Source organism: Oryx dammah, unplaced genomic scaffold, assembly GCF_014754425.2.
Source record: "Oryx dammah isolate SB20612 unplaced genomic scaffold, SCBI_Odam_1.1 HiC_scaffold_24, whole genome shotgun sequence".
NCBI classification, from domain to species: domain Eukaryota; kingdom Metazoa; phylum Chordata; class Mammalia; order Artiodactyla; family Bovidae; genus Oryx; species Oryx dammah.
In genome coordinates, this window is record NW_024070208.1 from 18,889,532 (window position 1) to 18,911,567 (window position 22,036).

A 22,036-nucleotide genomic window follows, 5' to 3' on the forward strand; every position below is an offset into this window, starting at 1 on the left:
AATCTACCTTGGAGTGTATAAAAGCCTTGTGATTTCATGTGTGGCCTTGGAATCCTATAATTTTTAGTTTCATTGATTTAGACAAGGCAAAAGACCAAAAAAAAAATATTGGATTTCTCAATATATTAATAAATGTACGTAATTTTCCTATGTGTCTGTCAGTTACACTCTGGCTGTAATCCAAGTAGGATCTTTCTTTGTATTTTCCCACATAGTTTTTGAACAAGTAGAGCAGAAGTTTCAAACCCCCGGCCAAGCTTATTTCCATAAGTTATCTACCTTGGCTTCTAGGTCTCGACTGTTATCATTATGACAGCAGCATCATTAAAATAGAACAAATTCTTGTAGAATGGATGGCTGTTAATAAAAAGGTTAGGAGAGAAACTTTGATAAAATGTATGCACAAGGAAACTGGTACAGTTTCAGAATTATGACAGGGACTGAGTGAGAAAACAGTACTGTTCCTAAACCTAGTAATGTTGTAACTGAGTATCTCCTCCCCGCACCCACCCACACAAACTCACATCTTGAAGCCCTAAACCTCAGTGTGATTGTTTTTGGAGGTGGAGTCTTTGGAAGATTATTAAGCTTAGATGGGGTCATGAGGCTGGAGGTCTCATGATGGATTCACTAATTCTTATAAGACACAGAAGAGGGCAGAGCTTTCTCTCTCTTGGCCATGTGAAGATACAGCAAGAGAGTAGCCATTTGCAGGCCAGGAAGAGAGCCCTCACCAAGAATCTGTGCTGGCACCTAATCTTGGACTCTCAGCCTCCAAGAACTGTGAGAAATAAATGTGTGGTGTTTAAGCCACCCAGTCTGTGGTATTTTGTTCCAGTAGCACAAGCTAAGACAGTAATTGGTATGATAAGTAGAGTGCAATGGTAACATTTATCTAAAAATGTGCAAGTGGCTTTGGAACTGGGTAATGGGTAGAGTTTGGTCACCTCATGTGAAGAGTTGACTCATTGGAAAAGACTCTGATGCTGGGAGGAATTGGGGGCAGGAGGAGAAGGGGACGACAGAGGATGAGATGGCTGGATGGCATCACCGACTCAATGGACGTGAGTCTGAGTGAACTCCGGGAGTTGGTGATGGACAGGGAGGCCTGGCGTGCTGCGATTCATGGGGTCGCAAAGAGTCGGACACGACTGAGCGACTGAATTGAACTGAACTGAATGGGTAGAGGCTGGACAAACTTGACGTATGTGCCAGAAAAAGGCATGCTGCAGTCCATGGGGTTGCAAAAAGTTGAACGCAACTGAATGGAACTAAGGTCCCTAGCATGAAAAGACTGGGCTCGGGAGAAGGAACGGCAGTTTGACCCATGTATTTGACCCATGTTAATTTCACCTACTTGGAGAAGGGGCGGGAGCAGTGGAGAGCAGTAAAAGTCACTGTTTCTCTTAACATTTTGGTCTTTGAATTACTCCCACTTCTCATTTCCCCCAGTAGAAGAACACTAAACCCAATCAGGTATCCCTTGCAAAGAGGACAAATAACCCTTGGACCCACAGTAACTTTGACTCCTCCAAGAAAGAAATGATGAGAATCAACATGCACTGAGATCCTACTATGGGCTAGATGTGGTCCTAAGTGTTTTGTTAAGTGATTAAGGCAGCATTCCTGTGAAATAAGCGGTGTTCTCATTTCAGTATGAGGACACTCCAGCTCAGAGAAAAAAGTAACCTGCTCTAAGTCACAAAGAACTTACTTGTCAATCACTTGTTGCACCATCCAGCACCAGGGAGAATAGAGCACTAAGTGGTCTCACCCAGCTTAGTTTTCCTCTCCATGAAGTGTTTTGGAAATTTGTAGAATTTATCTTCCAGTTTAGCCATGTATGTGTTGATATACATATCAAGTTATATTCTTTATATTTCTCTTTCATATGACAGGTGGTATTTCACATTTATTTTTTATCTGTGTAGTTAGATTGCATTACCTGTGAATTTCATTTCAGAATAGGAAAGGGATATCTCAAAATATGTGATGATATGAAGGTAGGCTCTGAGTCTGAGGAACCCGAGAACTACTGCACTAACTAGTTACTCCCAGGTTCATGGAGAATTGACTAAGTTTTGGAGGTAAATTCTTTACCGATTGAGCCACCAGGGGAGCCCAAAATTGTCATTAAGGGACTGCTAATGGCAAATAGTGAGAGCTTAGAAAGAAGAGGGGAGAGCTGGAGGAGGAAAGCTCCATCATTTCAGAGAATTCATAAATGATCATGAACAGAATGTTGGTAGAAATATAGACTGTAATGGCCATTCTGAGGAGGTCCCAGATGAGAATGAGGAACTTGTTATTGGACAATGGAGAAATGGTGATCCCTATTATAAAGGAGTGGAGAACTAGGCAGTGTTGTGTTCATGTTCTAACGTTTTGTGGAAGGTGAAACTTGTGAGTGATAAAATCAGATATTTAACAGAGGAGATTTCTAACCAAAGTGTTGAAGGAGTGGCTTGATTCCTTCTGACGGTGTATAGCAAAATGTGAAAGGAGAGAAATGAATTGAAGAAGGGTTTGTTAAGCAGAAAATAACCAGAAGTTAAAAGTATTTGGAAAATTCTCAGCCTCTCCAGGTTGCAAAAATGAGAAAGCACCTTCAGAAGAAAAAACATCAAGAGTGTGGCTCACCAACCATTTAATAAGGATATTAGTGTGGACCTGAGCCAAGGACTTAATCAGCATCTCAACAGAAGCTGGGAAGAGATACCATTAAAAACACTGCCAGGTGGGGCTAAAGGGCCAGGTGTCAGACTCAAGGAAGCAAGGAGAATGCAATGAAGGAAGGCTTTAAACGTGTTATTCTTCAAGAATAGAGAAGTATCCCAAAGGTGACTCAGGGTCATCAGGGCTGCTAGTACCACAGGGTCAGAGTGCACAGGCCTGAAGGGCAGGGTACCTCCACCTTGATTTCACAGAATGGAACTTGTGCCCTGCAGAGCCACATGGGCATCTGCCAAGTGAAAGGAATGTCTTTGGAAGTGATGGCACATCCCTTAGGGTCCGGAGGGCAGATCCTGGAACCAAAGATATTCTTATTCTCTGGCCTGAATGGTAGATCTAATGTCTTGCTAGATTTTGAACTTCCTTGGGACCTGTCACCCTTTGCTTCTGATTTCTTCTTTTTGTAATGAGAATATCTATCTTATGCCTATTTTACTGTTATAGTTTGGAAGCATGAAACTTAACAGGTTTCACAGGTTCACAGTGGGAGAGGAATTTTGTCTCAGGATGAACTGTACCTCAGGTCTCACCCAAATCTGATTTAGATGCAATTTTAGACTCTGTGTTGAAATGGGTTAAGACTTTTGTGGCTATTGGGAGGGAATGAATGTGTTGTTTGTGTGTGTCTGTGTGTGTGTGTTTAATGTACATGAAAAGAGGATATGAATGGGGGGGGCAGGGGCAGAATTTAGTATGGACTAAATGTTTGTGTCCTTCCAAAATTCATATGTCATAACCCTGTACCATTATGTGTTGATATTAAGGAGTGGGGCCTTTGTGAGGTAGGTGATTCATGAGGGTGGAGCCCCTATGATGGGATTAGTGCCCTTTAAATCCGGGAAGAGGAAGAGAGACCAGAGCTTTCTCTCTTTTGGCCATGTGAGGGTACGGAAAGAAGATAGTCCTTTGCAAGCTGGGAGAAGGGCCCTCACCAAAAACCTGACCATGCTGGCATCCAGATCTTAGACTTCCTACTCTCTAGGACTGTGAGAAATAAATGTCTGTTGTTTAAGCCTCCCAATCTGTGGTATTTTGTAGCAACTGGAGCTAAGTTTGCAAGTATTTTTTTTCCATTTCCATAGGTTGCCTTTTCACTCTATTCAGTGTGTCCTCTGATGCACAAAAGTGTTTGAGTTTGACATCCTATTTGTCTATTTTTGTTTTTGTAGCCTTTACTCTTGGTGTTATATCTAAGAAATAATTGCCAAGTCCAGTGTCTTGAAGCTTTCCCCCTGTTATCTTCTTGGAGAGTTATGGGTTTCACATTTGGGTCTTTAATTCATTTTGAGTTAATTTTTGAATGTGGTGTACAAGATAAGGGTTTAACGGTTTTTTTTTTGTTTTTTTTTTTGGCATATGAATATGCAGTTTTCCCATCACTGTTTGTTGAAGAGACTGCCCTTCCTTGTTGACTGGTCTTGGCATCATTGTCGAAGATCATTTGCCCATATACATGACAGTTTGTTTCTGGGCTCTCTGTTTTATTCCATTGGTGTCTTTGTCTTTATGCCATTATCACACTGTTTGATTACTATGGCTTTGTAGTATGTTTTTTGAAATCAGAAAGCTTGAGTCGTCCAACTTTGTACTTTTTGAAATTGTTTTTCTGTTTTGGATTCTTGAGATTCCATAGGAATTTTAGAATGAATTTTTCTGGAAAAAAAAATGCCATTGAGATTTTGATAGCGATTATATTTGCTCTGTGATCTTCCCTGGTGGCTCAGAGAGTAAAGCGTCTGCCTCCAATGCAGGAGACCAAGGTTCGACCCCTGGGTGGGGAAAATCCCCTGGAGAAGGAAATGGTAACCCACTCCAGTATTCTTGCCTGGAGAATCCCATGGACGGAGAAGCCTGGTAGGCTACAGTCCACGGGGTCACAAAGAGTCGGACACAACTGAGCGACTTCACTTTCACTTTTCACTTTTCACTTTCACATTTGGTCTGTAGATTGCTTTGGGTATTATGGACATCTTAACAATATTAAGCCTTCTAACTATAAACACAGGATATCTTTCCATTTATTCATGTCTTCTTTAATTTCTTTTAGCAATATTTCATGGTTTCAGAATACAAATCTTAGTTCTCCTTGGTTAGATTTATTCCTAATTGTTTTTTTAAAAGTACATGAAACAGATATCAGATTGTTTCAGTTAGTTTATAGAAATGCAGCTGATCTTTGTGCATTGATTGCATGTCACATATTTTTACCAAATTTATTTGTTCTAATAGTTTTTTTAAAAAATCTTTAAGATTTTCTACATGTAAGATCCTATCATCTGTGAACAAAGATAGTTTTACTTATTTATCCCTAGTTTGTATGTCTCTTATTTCTTTTTCATGCCCAATTTCTTTGCCTATGACTTCTAATACTGTGTCCAGTACTATGAATAGGTGTGGTGAGAGTGGGCATTCTAACCTTTTTCCTGATTAGAAGAAATCTTTCAGCCTTTCATCACTGAGTATAATGTTGGCTCTGAGGTTTTCACACGTGGCCTTTATTACATTGAAGTAGTTTCTTTGTGTTTCTAGTTGAGTATTTTTATCATGAAAGTTGTTGAATCTTAGCAAGTGTTTTTTTGCTGCATCAGTTGAGGTGATCATGTGTTCATTTTAACTTTAAAAAATAATTTTATTGAAGTATATGCAGAGAAGTACATACAATAGTATAAAGCTAAATTTATAATACACTGAAAGTGAAGTCACTCAGTCATGTCCAACTCTTTGTGACCCGATTGACTGTAGCCCGCCAGGCTCTTCTGTCCATGGGATTCTCCAGGTAGGAATACTGGAGTGGGTTCCCATTTCCTTCTCCAGGGGATCTTCTCCACCAAGAGACTGAACCCAGGTCTCCCACATTGCAGGCAGATTTTTTACCCTCTGAGCCACTAGGGAAGCTTATAACATACTAGTAATTACCATGTAACAGCCTCCCAGGTCAAGATGTAGAACAGTAGCAGCAGCCCCAAAACTGCCTTCGTGCCTCTCCCGGTCCCCATCCTTTCTTCCTTTCCAAAGGTAATCGCTACCTGATTTTTAATACCAGACAGATTTAATTAGTTTTTAAACTTTCTATAAATTGTTCAGTATGTACTCTTTTTGTGTGTGTCTATTTTTCACTCACATTGTATTTGTAAAATTCATTTTTGTTGTTCTCTGTATCACTAGTCCATTAATTTTTATTGCTGTATAGTAGTGAGTTGGATGAATCAGATACAGTGTTCTATTTACTGTTGAGGGACATTTAGATTACTTATAGTTTGGAGCTATTAAAGATGAATGCTGGTGTATATACCTTCATGTACTTATCTTTTGATACACATGCTCATGCATTTCTCTTTGGTATATACTAGGAGTCTAATAGCTGAATCATAGCCAGGTCATAGAATATTCATATATGTTCAATTTTGGTAGATAATAGCAAACTGGTTTCCAAAGTGATTTTTATGAGTTTTCACTCACATTCCTTATGATTGTGTCAGTTGCTCTGTAGCTTCGCTAATACTTGATATCATCAGTCTTTTCCGTTTTTATCATCCTAGTATGTGGTAGGCATTTCATTGTGATTTTAATGAACTTTTTCCCAATAATGAACTTGAGAATCTTCTCATATGTTTATTGGTATCTTGAATTTCCATTTTTGTGAAGAGTGTATTCAGGTCTCATCTCATTTTTCTTTTTTTTAAAAAACTCAATTTGTTAGGAGGCCTGAATTTGCTAAATATGTGCTCTTTTACAGTTATATATGTTGTAAATATCTTTCATTCTGTGGCTTGCTTTCTCATTCTCTTAAAGATTTTTTTAAATGAATCATAGTTCTTAATGAAGTTCAGTATGTCATTCTTTTACTTTATGATTTAAGAAACATAATTTATACCCTGTTTAAAAAACCTTTTTCTGTCTCACAGTTATGAGATTTTCTTTTGTGTTATCTTTAGCAGCTTTTTTGTCTTACCTTTTGCATTCAGATATGCAGTCTATCTGGCATCAATTTTTTAAACATTGTTTAATTTGACATTAGTTAGAAAAAAAATTTGCAATAGTACAAAGATATCCAGCTATAATTCTTCACCCAGACTTGCTAGACGTTAAATTACTATCACACAGATGGTCCAATATTGATATATAGACATAGAGAGTGATATGTTGGAGCCATCTTATACTTATGTACAAAAGTGATTGTTAAAAATTCAGGCATTTTCAGGTCAATTTTTAAACCATGGTGGCTTGGAATGGACTGGGGGGGAATGTGTATTCATTCCGTAGAAACTAGCAAGTGTGACAAATCATTTCTCTTTTTTTCTCACATATCAAATTTATTTAAAAAAAAAACAAGTGAAAATAGATGCATAGGATTCATGTTGTATGGCAAAACCAATACAATATTGTAAAGTTAAAAAAAAATAACATGAAATAAAACAAGTGGGTATTTGTGGTCACAAGAGGAGAACATAGGAACTGAGTAGTAGCAAAATTAAAAGAAATGATTGAAAGAAGCTGATAGTTCTCTGGGCAGGAATGAAAGGAACTTTTAGGTTTCCAAATGCAACATTTTAGTTGCATGACTGAAGTTTCCAGTTTGCAAGCTGAAGTAAAACCAGCTGCTTTGCATGTAGTGTGAATATGGCCATACAAGAAAGCAATCCAAGAAAACTGCAGCGGGCGAGGGTTTGATACCAGTCATGGAACTGAGATCCTGCGTGCCGTGCAGCATGGCCAAGATGAATAAGTAAAAACAAAATTCCATTTAAAAAAGCTAAACATTTTGACCCTACTGAATTGTAGACTACTACAAGCATCCAACGATGTTTATTTTACCTTTCAGTATAGATTTGATAAAATTTATGATTGACCTCAGTTGTGCTCATTTTGACATGTAATTTGCTGACATTGGTTGATGTTATACCTGGTAGATTGATACTACCTCAAATCTTTTACTTTTTATTAAAATATATAACAGGTGATACTGTGTTTACAGTTAAAGTGTTCTAAATGTATGAGCTTTTCTCACTGAAATGATTTGGCTTATTGTAAGGTTCTTAGGAAGAAACAATAAAATCAGAATGACAGAAGATGAAAGCCAGAACTTAACACTTAAAATTTGAAGTTTCTTTTTCTAATCCTGAGGAAATTTTTCTACCATTTTGCTCTGTCTGAGGAATCAATAAAAGATTGTAGTTCTTGTGTAATTCCTAGAGATTGATAGGGTGATGAGAGTTAATTGTTTCTTCATAAACACCTTCTCAGCTCAAATTAAAAAGAATCAGTGATAGAGTTGCCTCACTCAGTCATGCATTTTAATTCTTATTCCAGGGTTTAGCTAAAGTGTAGTGGTGGTTAAATTAAATAAATGTTATGTAGAGATGGAAGGAATAGAGAGACAGACAGACAGACATGGAATTTAAATAGAAGCTCCTGATAACGTATCTTGATTTGTTGTCTACATTGATAGATGATTGGTAAACAAGAAATGTATTTCCTTAAATGATCTGTTGACAGAAGGAAGAGTCAGAATATCTCTTTATCTTGAATGCATTGTATTTTAGTGTATTTTTAAGGATGTACATACAAATGGCTATATATTTTTGTTTTTCAGAGTTGGAGGGTTATCCGGTATATTAATGTCTTATTGATAATGGCAGAACATCCACCACTACTGGATACAACTCAGATTTTAAGTAGTGATATTTCTCTTCTGTCTGCCCCTATTGTAAGTGCAGATGGAACACAACAGGTAAGGAAACTGAAATGTTTATTTTCTAATATCTAATACACATGTATTCCTTTCAGAAGAATGCAAAATTTAGAACAGAATGAGGCATCACAACAATGGGTTCCTGTTAAAATCCAGTTCACACTGTTGTTCTGGTTTCATAGGAAAATGAAATGAGACTGTTTTTGAAGCTGCTTCTAAAATGTCTCACTATTTAATGGTTAAATTTCTTGTGTTTCTATTTAGTTGGCACTGAACTTGTTTTTAACATTTTACTTTAGGCAAACAGTATACTAGTCCCTGAACGTTTTTTAACTAAGTTTAACCTTGTGCCTCAATGGTTATTATAGATCATTACTTCAAATCACTATGAAATCATGATTTAATTATATGATTAAATGACTGCCTGCATTATATTATAATAAAATATTTTCTTCTCACCAGAATCCCCCTCCCCCCTAAAAGCAAACACACAATTCCTGGTGTGTTTTTCTACCAGGGCTTTGTAAATAAAGTTCTGTTATTTCATTGATGCCTCATTCCCTCAGAAATCCTAAAGGGGTGAGAATGATGGGCTTTCATAAGTACCTGTGATGTGCCAAGCTGTGTACTTAATTCTCACGGCTACCTTGTATGGTCTGGATTTTAATGTTGTGAGTAAGGAAACAAAGATTAAAGACATAATAAATAATAATGAGGGAAGAGAAGGAACAATTTGAGTTCTCACTATGGGAAAAAACATGTGCTAAGAACTTTATGATCTTATTTAATTTTTTCAGCAATCCTGTCCCTATTGCAGATGAAACAAAATGAGTTTCAGAAAGGCCCAAGATCACACAAAGCTTTTTTGCTCCATTATTCATATTGCTTCCTTGGGAAACTAAGAGAAATATAATCATATTTTGTTACTTTATAAACTTAGTATCTACAGTGGGCAATTATTTGCTTTCCAGATAACAAACTACTCTGTTCACTTTGCTATTGAAAAATTGAGTGATGAGCTTGTATTCTACATTTTTCTGTTTTGAATAAACATGGTATGAAAAGTATACACTGGTTTTTATTTTCACACGTTCTCTGATAGCTTGTAGCAGCAACTTCATTTCACTAAAGTTGCTTTTTATGATAAAATTCAAGTCCGTTAAACAGGCTTTTTCTCCCTTAAAAATAATAGGTGTGGCAGATATTCGTTATTTCAAGGCTCTGGGAGTGCCTTTTATCATTGTTGCCTCAGGCAAATCACTGGCTTCAAGTTGTTTATAGTGTAATACAAGAAAGAATCTCTGAAGCTGTTAATTACAGTACACTGATGTAGTTCCTATAGTGTATAGTCTCTTAAAGGGAAGACAATAGGCTGAAACAAGACCAGAATGCCCTCTTAAGACTTATTTCTTTCTGTTCTTTCAAAAGGAGATTCTTTTGGCAGAATTTTTCTTGAGATCTTAAGAGCACCATGGCTAGCATATAGTAGTGATTGTGTAGTTGGATACAGAGAAAGGAGCTGGGAATAGAAGAGCATACTAGAGCAAGATTTGAATGATCAGGTGGAGTCAGTAGTTCTAGAAGACAGGTTTTTAGGTAGGCTTTGAAAAGTCAGGTGTCAAGAGGTAGAATAAAGCCTTAAATTCTAACTAGCACTCTTTGCTAGTTAGGGGAGAAATATCAGTGAGTGGAACGAGCATAGCATTGGTCGATAGATTTGATTTGGGTGACTTAAGACAAATAATTTAACTTCTCTCTGAAAGAGAGGTAATAATAACTGCTTACAGTAGGTGTACTTTTGAGGGTGAAATGAGCTTCAGTAAATATTTGCTGAATTTGGATTGAAGCACTCAGTGAATGCTTAAAAGACTGAAGAAACTCTATAGGTATGTCAGTCAGGACTTAAGTCAACAGATGTAGTTATAGTAAGCTGAGAAATAATTATGACTGATACTGAGTATAAGTGTAACAAAATAGACCAATAGCTGTGGTAGACTGTAAGGAGCTGAAGCTAACAATAAGTAGGTAGCAACTGACAACACACATCTCTTTGTCTTAACTCAGGAACTTACTGCTATGCCAAGCATGGCCAAATTAAGAGCTTGCCTGTGGTGATAGGACACCACCTGGTTGGTGCCCAGAGTAAAGAGGCAAGCTGAAGACAGTTCCTGACAGAAGGAAGTCTTGTGTACATGCACGATGTTAACAATTTAGGATAACAGACAGGTTATCCTTTGTCTTTACTGTCTTGGGAATATCATTCTGTTTCTTCTTGGGAATATGAGATGATTTCTGTTCCACCTCTTGAGATCAAATTAATTTTCTTATGGTTGACCATCCAGATTATCTAAAATACTCATCAATATTTTCTTACTTTTTTATAGCAAATGCATTTTATACAATGTCACATACATAGCGGGTCTTTTGGCTTATGAATTACACTGGAAGGAATCACTCCTGACATCATTACTGCTAGTGTTGCTTTTAGGGAAGCTATGATAGACATTTATCTTTCATTTTGACTGGCAGCACCTGAACTGTTTTTTGTGTTTGAAAAATTTCATTCATCTTTTTAAAATTTTTGGAGTGTTTCAGGTTTACAGAAAAATTGAGCTGAGAGGTTTTCTCATTGACATCTTACACACAGTTTCCCTTATTATTAACATCTTATAGGAACATTTGTTGCAATTAATAAACCAATGTGCTTAATTGCTCGGTTGTGTCTGACTCTTTGTGACCCCATGGACTGTAGCCCGCCAGGCTCCTCTGTCCACAGGGATTCTCCAGGCCAGAATCCTGGAGTGGGTAGCCTTTCCCTTCTCCAGAGCTTCTTCCCAACCCAGGGATCAAACCCAGGTCTCCCACACTGCAGGCAGATTCTTTCCCATCTGAGCCACCAGGGAAGCCCAATAAATAAATCAATAATAACCAGTATTGACACATTATTGTATCAATAAACCAATATTGATACATTATTAAGTCCCACAGTTTACAGTAGGGTTCATTCTTGGCATTGTACAATTCTGTGGGTTTTGAGAAATGTGTAATACTATGTATTATTATTATAGTATTATACAGAACAGTTTAACTTCCTTAAAACTCCCCAATGCTCCATTATTCCTCCCTCACTTCCCACCCCCTGAAACTTTGGCAAATAGCTGTATTTTTACTGTCGCTATAGTTTTTATCTTTTTCTGGAATATCTTATAGTTTGAATCATGCAGTATGTAGCCTTTCAGACCAACTTCTTTCACTTAGCAATATGATCTAGAAAGTTTCTTTTTGTGGCTGTTTCAGTAGCTCATTTCTTTTTATTATTGTATGAATGATACTGTTGTATCAACATTGTATGATTGTATTATATGAATAATATATGAATGATGCTTCATTATATGAATGTACTGCTTTATTCATTTACCTATGAAAGGACAGCTTGGTTGTTTACTGGCAGTTATAAGTAAAAGTGCTTTAAACATTTATGTGTAGGTTTTTGGTTAGACATAAGTTTTCAACTAGTTGTATAAATATCTAGGAACATCATTGCTCGATCTGTGTTTAGCTCTATAAGAAACTAACAAGCTGTTTTCCAGAGTGGCTACGTCATTTCACATCTTCAGGCATGTGCTTGATCTGAGATTGTATCTTTTCTTGGTAAAGCCCTTATGAGTGCTCCTCCTACCCTGTTAGAACCCCCACGTGTGCTTTAGGGAATTTGAGCTTTAAAGTACATAAAATGCTCTTAGTTCTAGTCACTATTGGTACCAGCAAAAGGAAAGTGCAGATATTTTGGTTTCTTGTGTGGTTCAGCACCTTCCTGTTTTAACTTTGTCTTCTCTAACTTCTGTTCATTTACCTTCCAAAAATATTGAATGCATGTAAACTTTTGATAATCTGATCACATGGACCACAGCCTTGTCTAACTCAATGAAACTAAGCCATGCCGTGTGGGGCCACCTAAGACAGACAGGTCATGGTGGAGACGTCTGACAGAATGTGGTCTACTGGAGAAGGGAATGGCAAACCACTTCAGTATTCTTGCCTTGAGAACCCCATGAACAGTATGAAAAGGCAAAGAGATAGGATACTAAAAGATGAACTCCCCAGGTCGGCAGGTGCCCAATATGCTGCTGGAGATGAGTGGAGAAATAACTCCAGAAAGAATGAAGGGATGGAGTTAAAGCAAAAACAACACCCAGTTGTGGATGGGACTGGTGGTAAAAGCAAGGTCCAGTGCTGTGAAGAGCAATATTGCATAGGAACATGGAATGTTGGTCCATGAATCGAGGCGAATTGGAAGTGGTCAAATAGGAGATGGCAAGAGTGAACGTCAATGGCAAAAACAAGACTGAGAGCTGACTGTGGCTCAGATCATGAACTCCTTATTGCCAAATTCAGACTTAAATTGAGAAAGTGGGGAAAACCACTAGCCCATTCAGGTATGACCTAAATCAAATCCCTTATGACAATACAGTGGAGGTGAGAAATAGATTTAAGGGCCTAGATCTGATAGACAGAGTGCCTGATGATCTGTGAACGGAGGTTCATGTCACTGTACAGGAGACAGGGAGCAAGACCATCCCAAAGAAAAAGAAATGCAAAAAAGCAAAATGGATGTCTGAGGAGGCCTTACAAAGAGCTGTGAAAAGAAGAGAAGCGAAAAGCAAAGGAGAAAGGAAAGATATGAATGCAGAGTTCCAAAGCATAGCAAGGAGAGATAAGAAAGCCTTCCTCAGCGATCAGTGCAAAGAAATAGAGGAAATCAACAGAATGGGAAAGACTAGAGATCTCTTCAAGAAAATTAGAGATACCAAGGGAACATTTCATGCAAAGATGGGCTCAATAAAGGACAGAAATATTATGGACCTAACAGAAGCAGAAGATATTAAGAAGAGGTGGCAAGAATACATAGAGGACCTGTACAAAAAAGATCTTCATGACCCAGATAATCGTGATGGTGTGATCACTCACACTCACCTAGAGCCAGACATCCTGGAATGTGAAGTCAAGTGGGCCTTAGGAATCATCACCATGAACAAAGCTAGTGGAAGTGATGGAATTCCAGTTGAGCTATTTCAAATCCTGAAAGATGATGCTGTGAAAGTGCTGCACTCAATATGCCAGCACATTTGGAAAACTCAGCAATGGCCACAGGACTGGAAAAGGTCAGTTTTCATTCCAATCCCAAAGAAAGGCAATGCCAAAGGATGCTCAAACTACTGCACAATTGCACTCATCTCACACGCTAGTAAAGTAATGCTCAAAATTCTCCAAGCCAGGCTTCAGCAATATGTGAACTGTGAACTTCCAGTTGTCCAAGCTGGTTTTAGAAAAGGCAGAGGAACCAGAGATCAAATTGCCAACATCCGCTGGATCATGGAAAAAGCAAGAGAGTTCCAGAAAAACATCTATTCCTGCTTTTTTGACTATGCCAAAGCCTTTGACTGTGTGGATCACAATAAACTGGAAAATTCTGAAAGAGATGGAATACCAGACCACCTGACCTGCCTCTTGAGAAACCTGTATGCAGGTCAGGAAGTAACAGAACTAGACATGGAACAACAGACTGGTTCCAAATAGGAAAAGAAGTATGTCAAGGCTATGTATTGTCACCCTGCTTATTTAACTTATATGTAGAGTAAGTACATCATGAGAAACACTGGGCCAGAGGAAGCACAAGCTGGAGTCAAGATTGCCAGGAGAAATACCAATAACCTCATATATGCAGATGACACCACCCTTATGGCAGAAAGTGAAGAAGAACTAAAGAGCCTCTTGATGAAAGTGAAAGAGGAGAGAAAAAGTTGACTTAAAGCTCAACATTCAGAAAACTAAGATCATGGCATCTGGTCCCATCACTTCATGACAAATAGATGGGGAAACAATGGAGACAGTGGCTGACTTTATTTTGGGAGGGCTCCAAAATCACTGCAGATGGTGATTGCAGCCAGGAAATATGCTTACTCCTTGGAAGGAAATTTATGACCAACCTAGACAGCATATTAAAAAGCAGAGACATTTCTTTGTCAACAAAGGTCCGTCTAGTCAAGGCTATGGTTTTTCCAGCAGTCCTGTATGGATGTAAGAGTTGGATTATAAAGAAAGCTGAGCACTGAAGAATTGATGCTTTTGAACTGTGGTGTTGGAGAAGACTCTTGAGAGTCCCTTGGACTTCAAGGAGATCCAACCAGTCCATCCTAAAGGAGATCAGTCCTGGGTGTTCATTGGAAGGACTGATGTCAAAGCTGAAACTCCAATACTTTCACCACCTGATGCGAAGAGCTGACTCATTGGAAAAGACCCTGATGCTGGGAAAGATTGAGGGCAGGAGGAGAAGGGGACAACAGAGGATGAGATGGTTGGATGGCATCACCAACTCGATGGACATGGATTTGGGTGACTCCAGGAGTTGCTGATGGACAGGGAGTCCTGGCGTGCTGCAGTTCATGGGGTTGCAAAGAGCGACTGAACTAAACTGAAACTTTTGGTTACGTTCTTTCAAAACTCAGTGCCTGTCTAGTGTCTTTATCAGAATCTTCTCCATTTCATTAATTTTTTAATTGTTATTTTATAAATCTCCATTACTATTTTATCTCACTTGTCCCTGTAGGATTTTAATTTGTGGAGGTGACTTGAGTAATGACATAGAGAGACTAAATTTATGTTACTTATATTTCCTGAAAGAAGAGAGCATGCCATGCCATATTGGGCCACAGGGGAAACAGCAGATTTTGGTCCGGAAGTAGAAGCAGAAACAGGCAAAAAGCCTAGACCAAAGCCATTAATTAGTAAGTACCTCTCAGGAAAGACACAACAGGGTAAACAGCTTTGGATTGGCTGTTCATTAATTGTGGCAGGGAAGAAATAAGTATTGATAAGGATGTGAAGAACAGGGCACTGTTGTTCACTGTTGATAGGAATGTAAATTGTTGCAGACATTATGGAAAACAATATGGAGATTCCTCACAAAATTAAAAATAGAACTACCACATGATCCTGCAATTTTACTTCTGGTATTTATCTGAAGTAAGTGAAATCAGTGTCTCAAAGAAGATATATATACCCCTGTGTTGTGTTTGTTACAGCATTATTTGCAATAGCGAAGACATGGTATGGTCTCACTTATATATGGAATATATATTTTTTATTAATTTATTTATTTTAATTGGAGGCTAACTACTTTACAGTATTGTGGTTGTTTCTGCCATACATTGACATGAATCAGCCTCAGTGTACACATGTTCCCCATCCTGAACCCCCCTCCCCGTCCTGTCCCTCTGGGTTGTCCCAGTGCACCGACTTTGAGTGCCCTGTTTCACGCATTGAACTTGGGCTGGCGATCTGTTTCACATGTAGTGATACACATGTTTCAGTGCTGTTCTCTCAAATCATCCCACCCTCTCCTTCTCCCACTGAGTCCAAAAGTCTCTTCTTTGTATCTGTGTCTCTTTGGCTGTCTCATGTATAGGGTTGTTCAGTTCAGTTCGGTTCAGTTCAGTCGCTCAGTTGTGTCCGACTCTTTGAAACCCCATAGACTGCAGCACACCGGGCCTCTCTGTCCATCTCCAGCTCCCGGAGTTTACCCAAACTTATGCCCGTCGAGTCAGTGATGCCATGCAACCATCACATCCTCTGTCGTCCCCTTCTCCTCCTGCCTTCAGTCTTTCCCAGCATCAGAGTCTTTTCAAATGAGTCAGTTCTTCACATCAGGTGGCCAAAGTATTGGAGTTTCAGCTTCAGCATCAGTTCTTCCAATGAATATTCAGGACTGATTTCCTGTAGGATGGACTGGGAGGCTCGTCATTACCATCTTTCTACATTCCTTATATATGCATTAATATACTGTGTTGGTGTTTTTCTTTCTGACTTACTTCACACTGTATAATAGGCTCCAGTTTCAGCCACCTCCTTAGAACTGATGCAGATGCATTCTAATAGCTGAGTAATATTTATATAGCATATATTTTTAAATTAGCTCATAGATACAGAGAACAGATTGGTTATTACAGACGTGGGGAGTTAGGGTGGTGGGCAAAGAGGGTGAATATGGCCAAAATGTACAAACTTCCAGTTATAAGATAAATAAATCCTAGGAATGCAATGTACAGCAGAATGACTGTAGTTAGCAGCACCATATTTGAAAGTTGCTTTTGTCTGGAGAAGGAAATGGCAACCCACTCCAGTATCCTTGCCTAGAAAATTTCATGGACAGAGGGCTGCAGTCCATAGGGTCGCAAAGAGTCAGGCACGACTAAGCGACTAACACACTTACTTACTTAGACTGTGTGGATCACAATAAACTGTGGAAAATTCTGAAAGAGATGGGAATGCCAGACCACCTGACCTGCCTCTTGAGAAACCTGTATGCAGGTCAGGAAGTAACAGTTAGAACTAGACATGGAACAACAGACTGGTTCCAAATAGGAAAAAGAGTATGTCAAGGCTGTATATTGTCACCCTAGTTACTTAACTTACATGCAGAGGACATCATGAGAAACGCTGGGCTGGAAGAAACACAAGCTGGAATCAAGAATGCCGGGAGAAATATCAATAACCTCAGATATGCAGATGACACCACCATTATGGCAGAAAGTGAAGAGGACCTAAAAAGCCTCTTGATGAAAGTGAAAGTGGAGAGTGAAAAAGTTGGCTTAAAGCTCAACATTCAAAAACAAAGATCATGGCATCCGGTCCCATCACTTCATGGGAAATAGATGGGGAAACAGTAGAAAGAGTGTCAGACTTTATTTTTGGGGCTCCAAAATCACTGCAGATGGTGATTGCAGCCATGAAATTAAAAGACGCTAACTCCTTGGAAGAAAAGTTATGACCAACCTAGATAGCATATTGAACAGCAGAGACATTACTTTGCCAACAAAGGTCTGTCTAGTCAAGGCTATGGTTTTTCCTGTGGTCATGTATGGATGTGAGAGTTGGACTGTGAAGAAGGCTGAGTGCTGAAGAATTGATGCTTTTGAACAGTGGTGTTGGAGAAGACTCTTGAGAGTCCCTTGGACTGCAAGGAGATCCAGCCAGTCCATCTTGAAGAAGATCAGCCCTGGGATTTCTTTGGAGGGAATGATGCTCAGGCTGAAGCTCCAGTACTTTGGTCACCTCATGCTAAGAGTTGACTCATTGGAAAAGACTCTGATGCTGGGAGGGATTGGGGGCAGGAGGAGAAGGGGACGACAGAGGATGAGATGGCTGGATGGCATCACTGACTGGATGGACGTGAGTCTGAGTGAACTCCGGGAGTTGGTGATGGACTGGGAGGCCTGGCGTGCTGTGATTCATGGGGTCGCAAAGAGTTGGACACGACTGAGTGACTGAACTGAACTGAACTGAGCTGAAGAGAGTAGATCTTAAAAATTATCATCACAAGAAAAAACTTGTAACTGTGTGGTGGTAGATGTTAACTAAACTTACTGTGGTAATTATCTTGTAATATATTCATATCAAATCATGCTGTACACTTAAAACTACCAATATAGTGTTTTGTCAATTAAATATCAATATTAAGAAAATAAAAAATATGATTCTGGCAGATTTGGGGCTCTACAGGTGGTCTTTAGTTGCCTGTTACTTGACCCTGGGATGATTTAGAGGATTAGAAACTAACAATACAGTGTTCTGTCAATTAAATCTCAATATTAAGAATATAAAAAAATGATTCTGGCAGATTTGGGGCTATACAGGTGGTCTTTAGTTGCCTGTTACTTGGCCCTGGGATGATTTAGAGCATTAGAAATATTGGCTCGTAAGAGTTCAGTAAGGGGGTTAGTTGGAGCTGTAGACTTGTTGGTTTGCATATGAGGGATGTGCTCGTGACTGAGCCCTTTGCCACTTCTAAGAATTGGTTAGCCCTGGGATGGGCAGTCTCTTCCCTAGCCAGCTCAACCATAAATGCCAAAGCATCAAGAACACAGAAAATAAGAAAATATGGTTAAAGTAATTGGTCCTGTGATAAACAGATGCCAGAAAGAGAATTTAAGAAAACAGGGAACATGCCCTCAGCTTACTCTTTTCAAAACATGTTTAAATTGTAAACTATAACCTATATATAGAGAGAAGTACATAAAACAAAGATATAATATAGCACATGACTGTAAAACATAAATTTTTATAACTGCCAGCCAGACTAACTGCCAACATCCTAGAAATCCCCTATGTGTTCCTTCTACCTCACGATACCCTCTATATTTGGAGGTTACCATTATCTTTACTTTTATGGGAATTACTGCCAGTCTCTTTATAGTTTTATGTATGTACATATCACTAAGCAATAATGGTTTAGATTTGCCTATTATTGATCTTTAAAGTAATCTTTACTATAGCTGATCTTTTGTGTCTTCCTGGTTTTATCCAACATTGTGATTCATTTATTGTTGTATGTTGCTGAAATGTGTTCTTTTCCTTGTTGTATAGGATTCCATGTATGGATTTACAACAGTATATTCATTTATCTCTTCTATTCTTGATGGACATCTAGGCAGTTTCTAGTTTGTTGCTGTTTTTTTCTTTTGATTTGTCAAAACCCTTTGTATATTCTGGATATAAACCTTTTATCATGCACCAGTGTAATGAATTGGAGAAGGCAATGGCAAGGCACTCCAGTACTCTTACCTGGAAAATTCCATGGGCGGAGGAGCCTGGTAGGCTGCAGTCCATGGGGTCGCTAAGAGTTGGACACGACTGAGCAACTTCCCTTTCACTTTTCACTTTCATGTATTGGAGAAGGAAATGGCAACCCACTCCAGTGTTCTTGCTTGGAGAATCCCAGGGACGGGGGAGCCTGGTGGGCTGCCGTCTATGGGGTCACACAGAGTCGGACACGACTGACGCAACTTAGCAGCAGCAGTGTAGTGAATGTTTTCTCTTATCCTTGTAACCACACTTTTCACTATCTTGATGAACAATTCTTAATTTTAATGTAGTCACGTTTATCAGTTCTTTTATCTAGAATTTGTGTTTTTTGTTTGTTTAAAAAATTCTTCCCTACACTGAGGTAATGAAAATGTTTTTCTATATTATCTTCTAAAAAGTATGCTTTTACTTTAAACATTTTATGCAAAAATCCACTGGAGTTTTCTTCTGTGAATTGTGTTAATTTGATTATTTTTCCATATATATATCTAATTATCTCACACCATTTATTGAAACAACTGTCATTTTCCTGTTGCTTCACAGTGATACTTATGCCATAAATTAAGTGACCATAAATCTGTGGACTCTTTCCTGAATTATTAATTCTATTCTGTTGATCTGTTTTGATTATCCCTGTTCCAAGAACACATCAATACTTTAAATGACGTCTTGGAATCTGGTAGGGCAAACTGTCTCACTTTGTTGTTCTTTGAGTGTTTTGACATGCTTGGCCTTTGCGTTACATACAAAGTTTAGAAATAGCCTCTCAGTACACACAGACACAACCTTCTGAGATTCAGATTTGGATTACTTTGCATCTGTAGATCAAATTAGGAAAGAACTGATATCTTTACAGTATCGAATCTTTCAGTCCTTAAAGTTCAAGTTGGTATATCTAAGCTATTATCAATTGTATGCATGTGTATGAAATATCATGTTCTGTTGTTGGTAAATAGAAACACAGCTTATTTTTGTATATTACTTTAGTATCTAGTAACCTTGCAGGATAATAATCTCTTATTATATTTTTATTACAAGAGAGTGGTATCCCTCCTGTTTTTATCCCTTGACTCTTGGACTTGGACTGGCTATGAGAGAAACAGCAACATACATTGGACACCAATTTAGAGCGTATGCCACCTCCTAGGAAACCTTGCTCCAGCCCTGCAATGTATTGATGCTTAGCTGTTTCTATAACTTGAAATATTAAATTTTTTACATTATTTTAGTGAAATATTTATGAGTATATACACACACTTAAACCTGTTGTGGAAGACAGAATCATCAAATCTAAAGGGAACAGCATCTTAGTGAAATAAAGCATAATGGTCATGGAATTTTGATGGACTCTGATCTAAAAACAATAGATACTCTATTAAATTAACTCCTGGATAGTATACAGTCAGAATAATTCCTAATTCTCTAGTTAAGGAACTCTGTACTTAGTCAGCTCCTGTGCCCCAGAATCATGTAAGAATTGTTGACTTTTAAGAAATGTAAGTTGGACTGAAGTGAGGAAGAAATAAAGAATAACTCGTAAGCAGCACTAAATAAATAAGGAAATGCGTTCAACTGAAATTTATCCATTGGATACTGAAAATTCTTTAAAGTGAATCTGATTATAAACTTCCGTAATAAGAGACACTAAATGAAAAGGAGGTTTCTTACAAAGATGATTTTTCCCGTGATCTTTTGTATGTTCTTACGTTAGCTTAATACAAAGCGAGATTTTTTTTGTCACAAACTATATAGATGTTTGTAGAACTAGAAGTTGAATTCTGCTTTTTCAGTTCTCATAATGTTTCCCTTTCAATAATAAACTTATGGTTGTTTTATATTCAAGTGCTGTTGTATATCTACTTAGTGCCAGATAGAACGCCCAGGATTCAAATTCCTGAAATGCATTTATGTGATATTTCAAAAAAGAACATTTTGAAAATCAGACAAATATACACACGTATATAAATACATGACAGAAAATTATACAAGAAATTATAAGCAGGGACTGACCCCAGAAGAAGAGTTTACATTTTATACAACATTTTGTACTGTTTGAGTATTTTTTTAATCTTGTGGATTTATTACTTTTTAAACTTAAAAAAAAGTTCTAACAATTTGAAAAAGGAAAAAAGTTATGCAGTTCCAAGTGTACATACGCATATATCACAGGAAGAAAAGCTCTGTACACATATATATCCATTTATTAACAGTGGTTCTTAGGAAGGAGGAGTTTGTGGCAAGAGGTTAAAATTTTGCTGTATCTGAAATGTTTAAGATTTTAAGAATGTCTTTATTTAAAACCAACATAAGTCAGAGAAGTGCACAAATCATTTCTGTACAGGCCAATTAAAAAAACTAAAAGGAGCGTAACCCCTGTAGCCATCCTCAGGTCAAGCAGTAGAACTTTACCAGCACCGCCAAGAGGCTTCTTCGGAAGGATTTGAAAGGTAATCAATCCCAAGAAGTCTCTTGGGAAGGATTATGCTTTTAATCTTTCCTAGAAGTATGCCCTCTCTCCCAAAGAGTATCTATCCCTTTTTACTTCCCCAAACCAAAGATTAGTTTTGCCTGTCTTTGAATTTTACATAAGTAGAATTATACAGTATGCATTATTTTGGTCAACATATGACATTCATTCCTGTTACCATTCATAGCTATATATAGTATTTGCTGTATAATATTCCATCCTATAAATATGCCTCAGTTGCTTCAATTTATTGTTGATGGAAAATTGGGTTGTTTCCGGTTTTTGTTTACCACAAGTGATTTCTTCAAGAACGTTCCTGTACACAACTTCTGCACATGTGTATGCTTTTCTTTGGGATATATACCTGGTAATGGAGTGCATGGGTCATAGGGAATATATTAATATATGTTCAAGTAGTAACTACTATTATTTTTGTTTGTTTATTTCTACTTATACATCCCCAATACCTCAAATACAATTGAACTCTTCTCATATTCCCTCAA

The 22,036-nt window shown here is 38.0% G+C and overlaps 1 protein-coding gene across 2 annotated transcripts in view; it reads left to right on the plus strand.

Annotated features, from left to right (window-relative positions):
- The window catches only part of FNDC3A (fibronectin type III domain containing 3A), a 113,322-nt gene that overhangs the window by 12,173 nt on the left and 79,113 nt on the right, over window positions 1–22,036 (plus strand). For both annotated transcript variants that reach the window (XM_040266935.1, XM_040266936.1), the window contains exon 2: window positions 8,327–8,464. In XM_040266935.1, coding sequence (XP_040122869.1) covers window positions 8,366–8,464 — 99 coding nt within the window. In that variant the 5' untranslated portion in view covers window positions 8,327–8,365. The remainder of the gene's footprint in view (window positions 1–8,326; window positions 8,465–22,036) is intronic.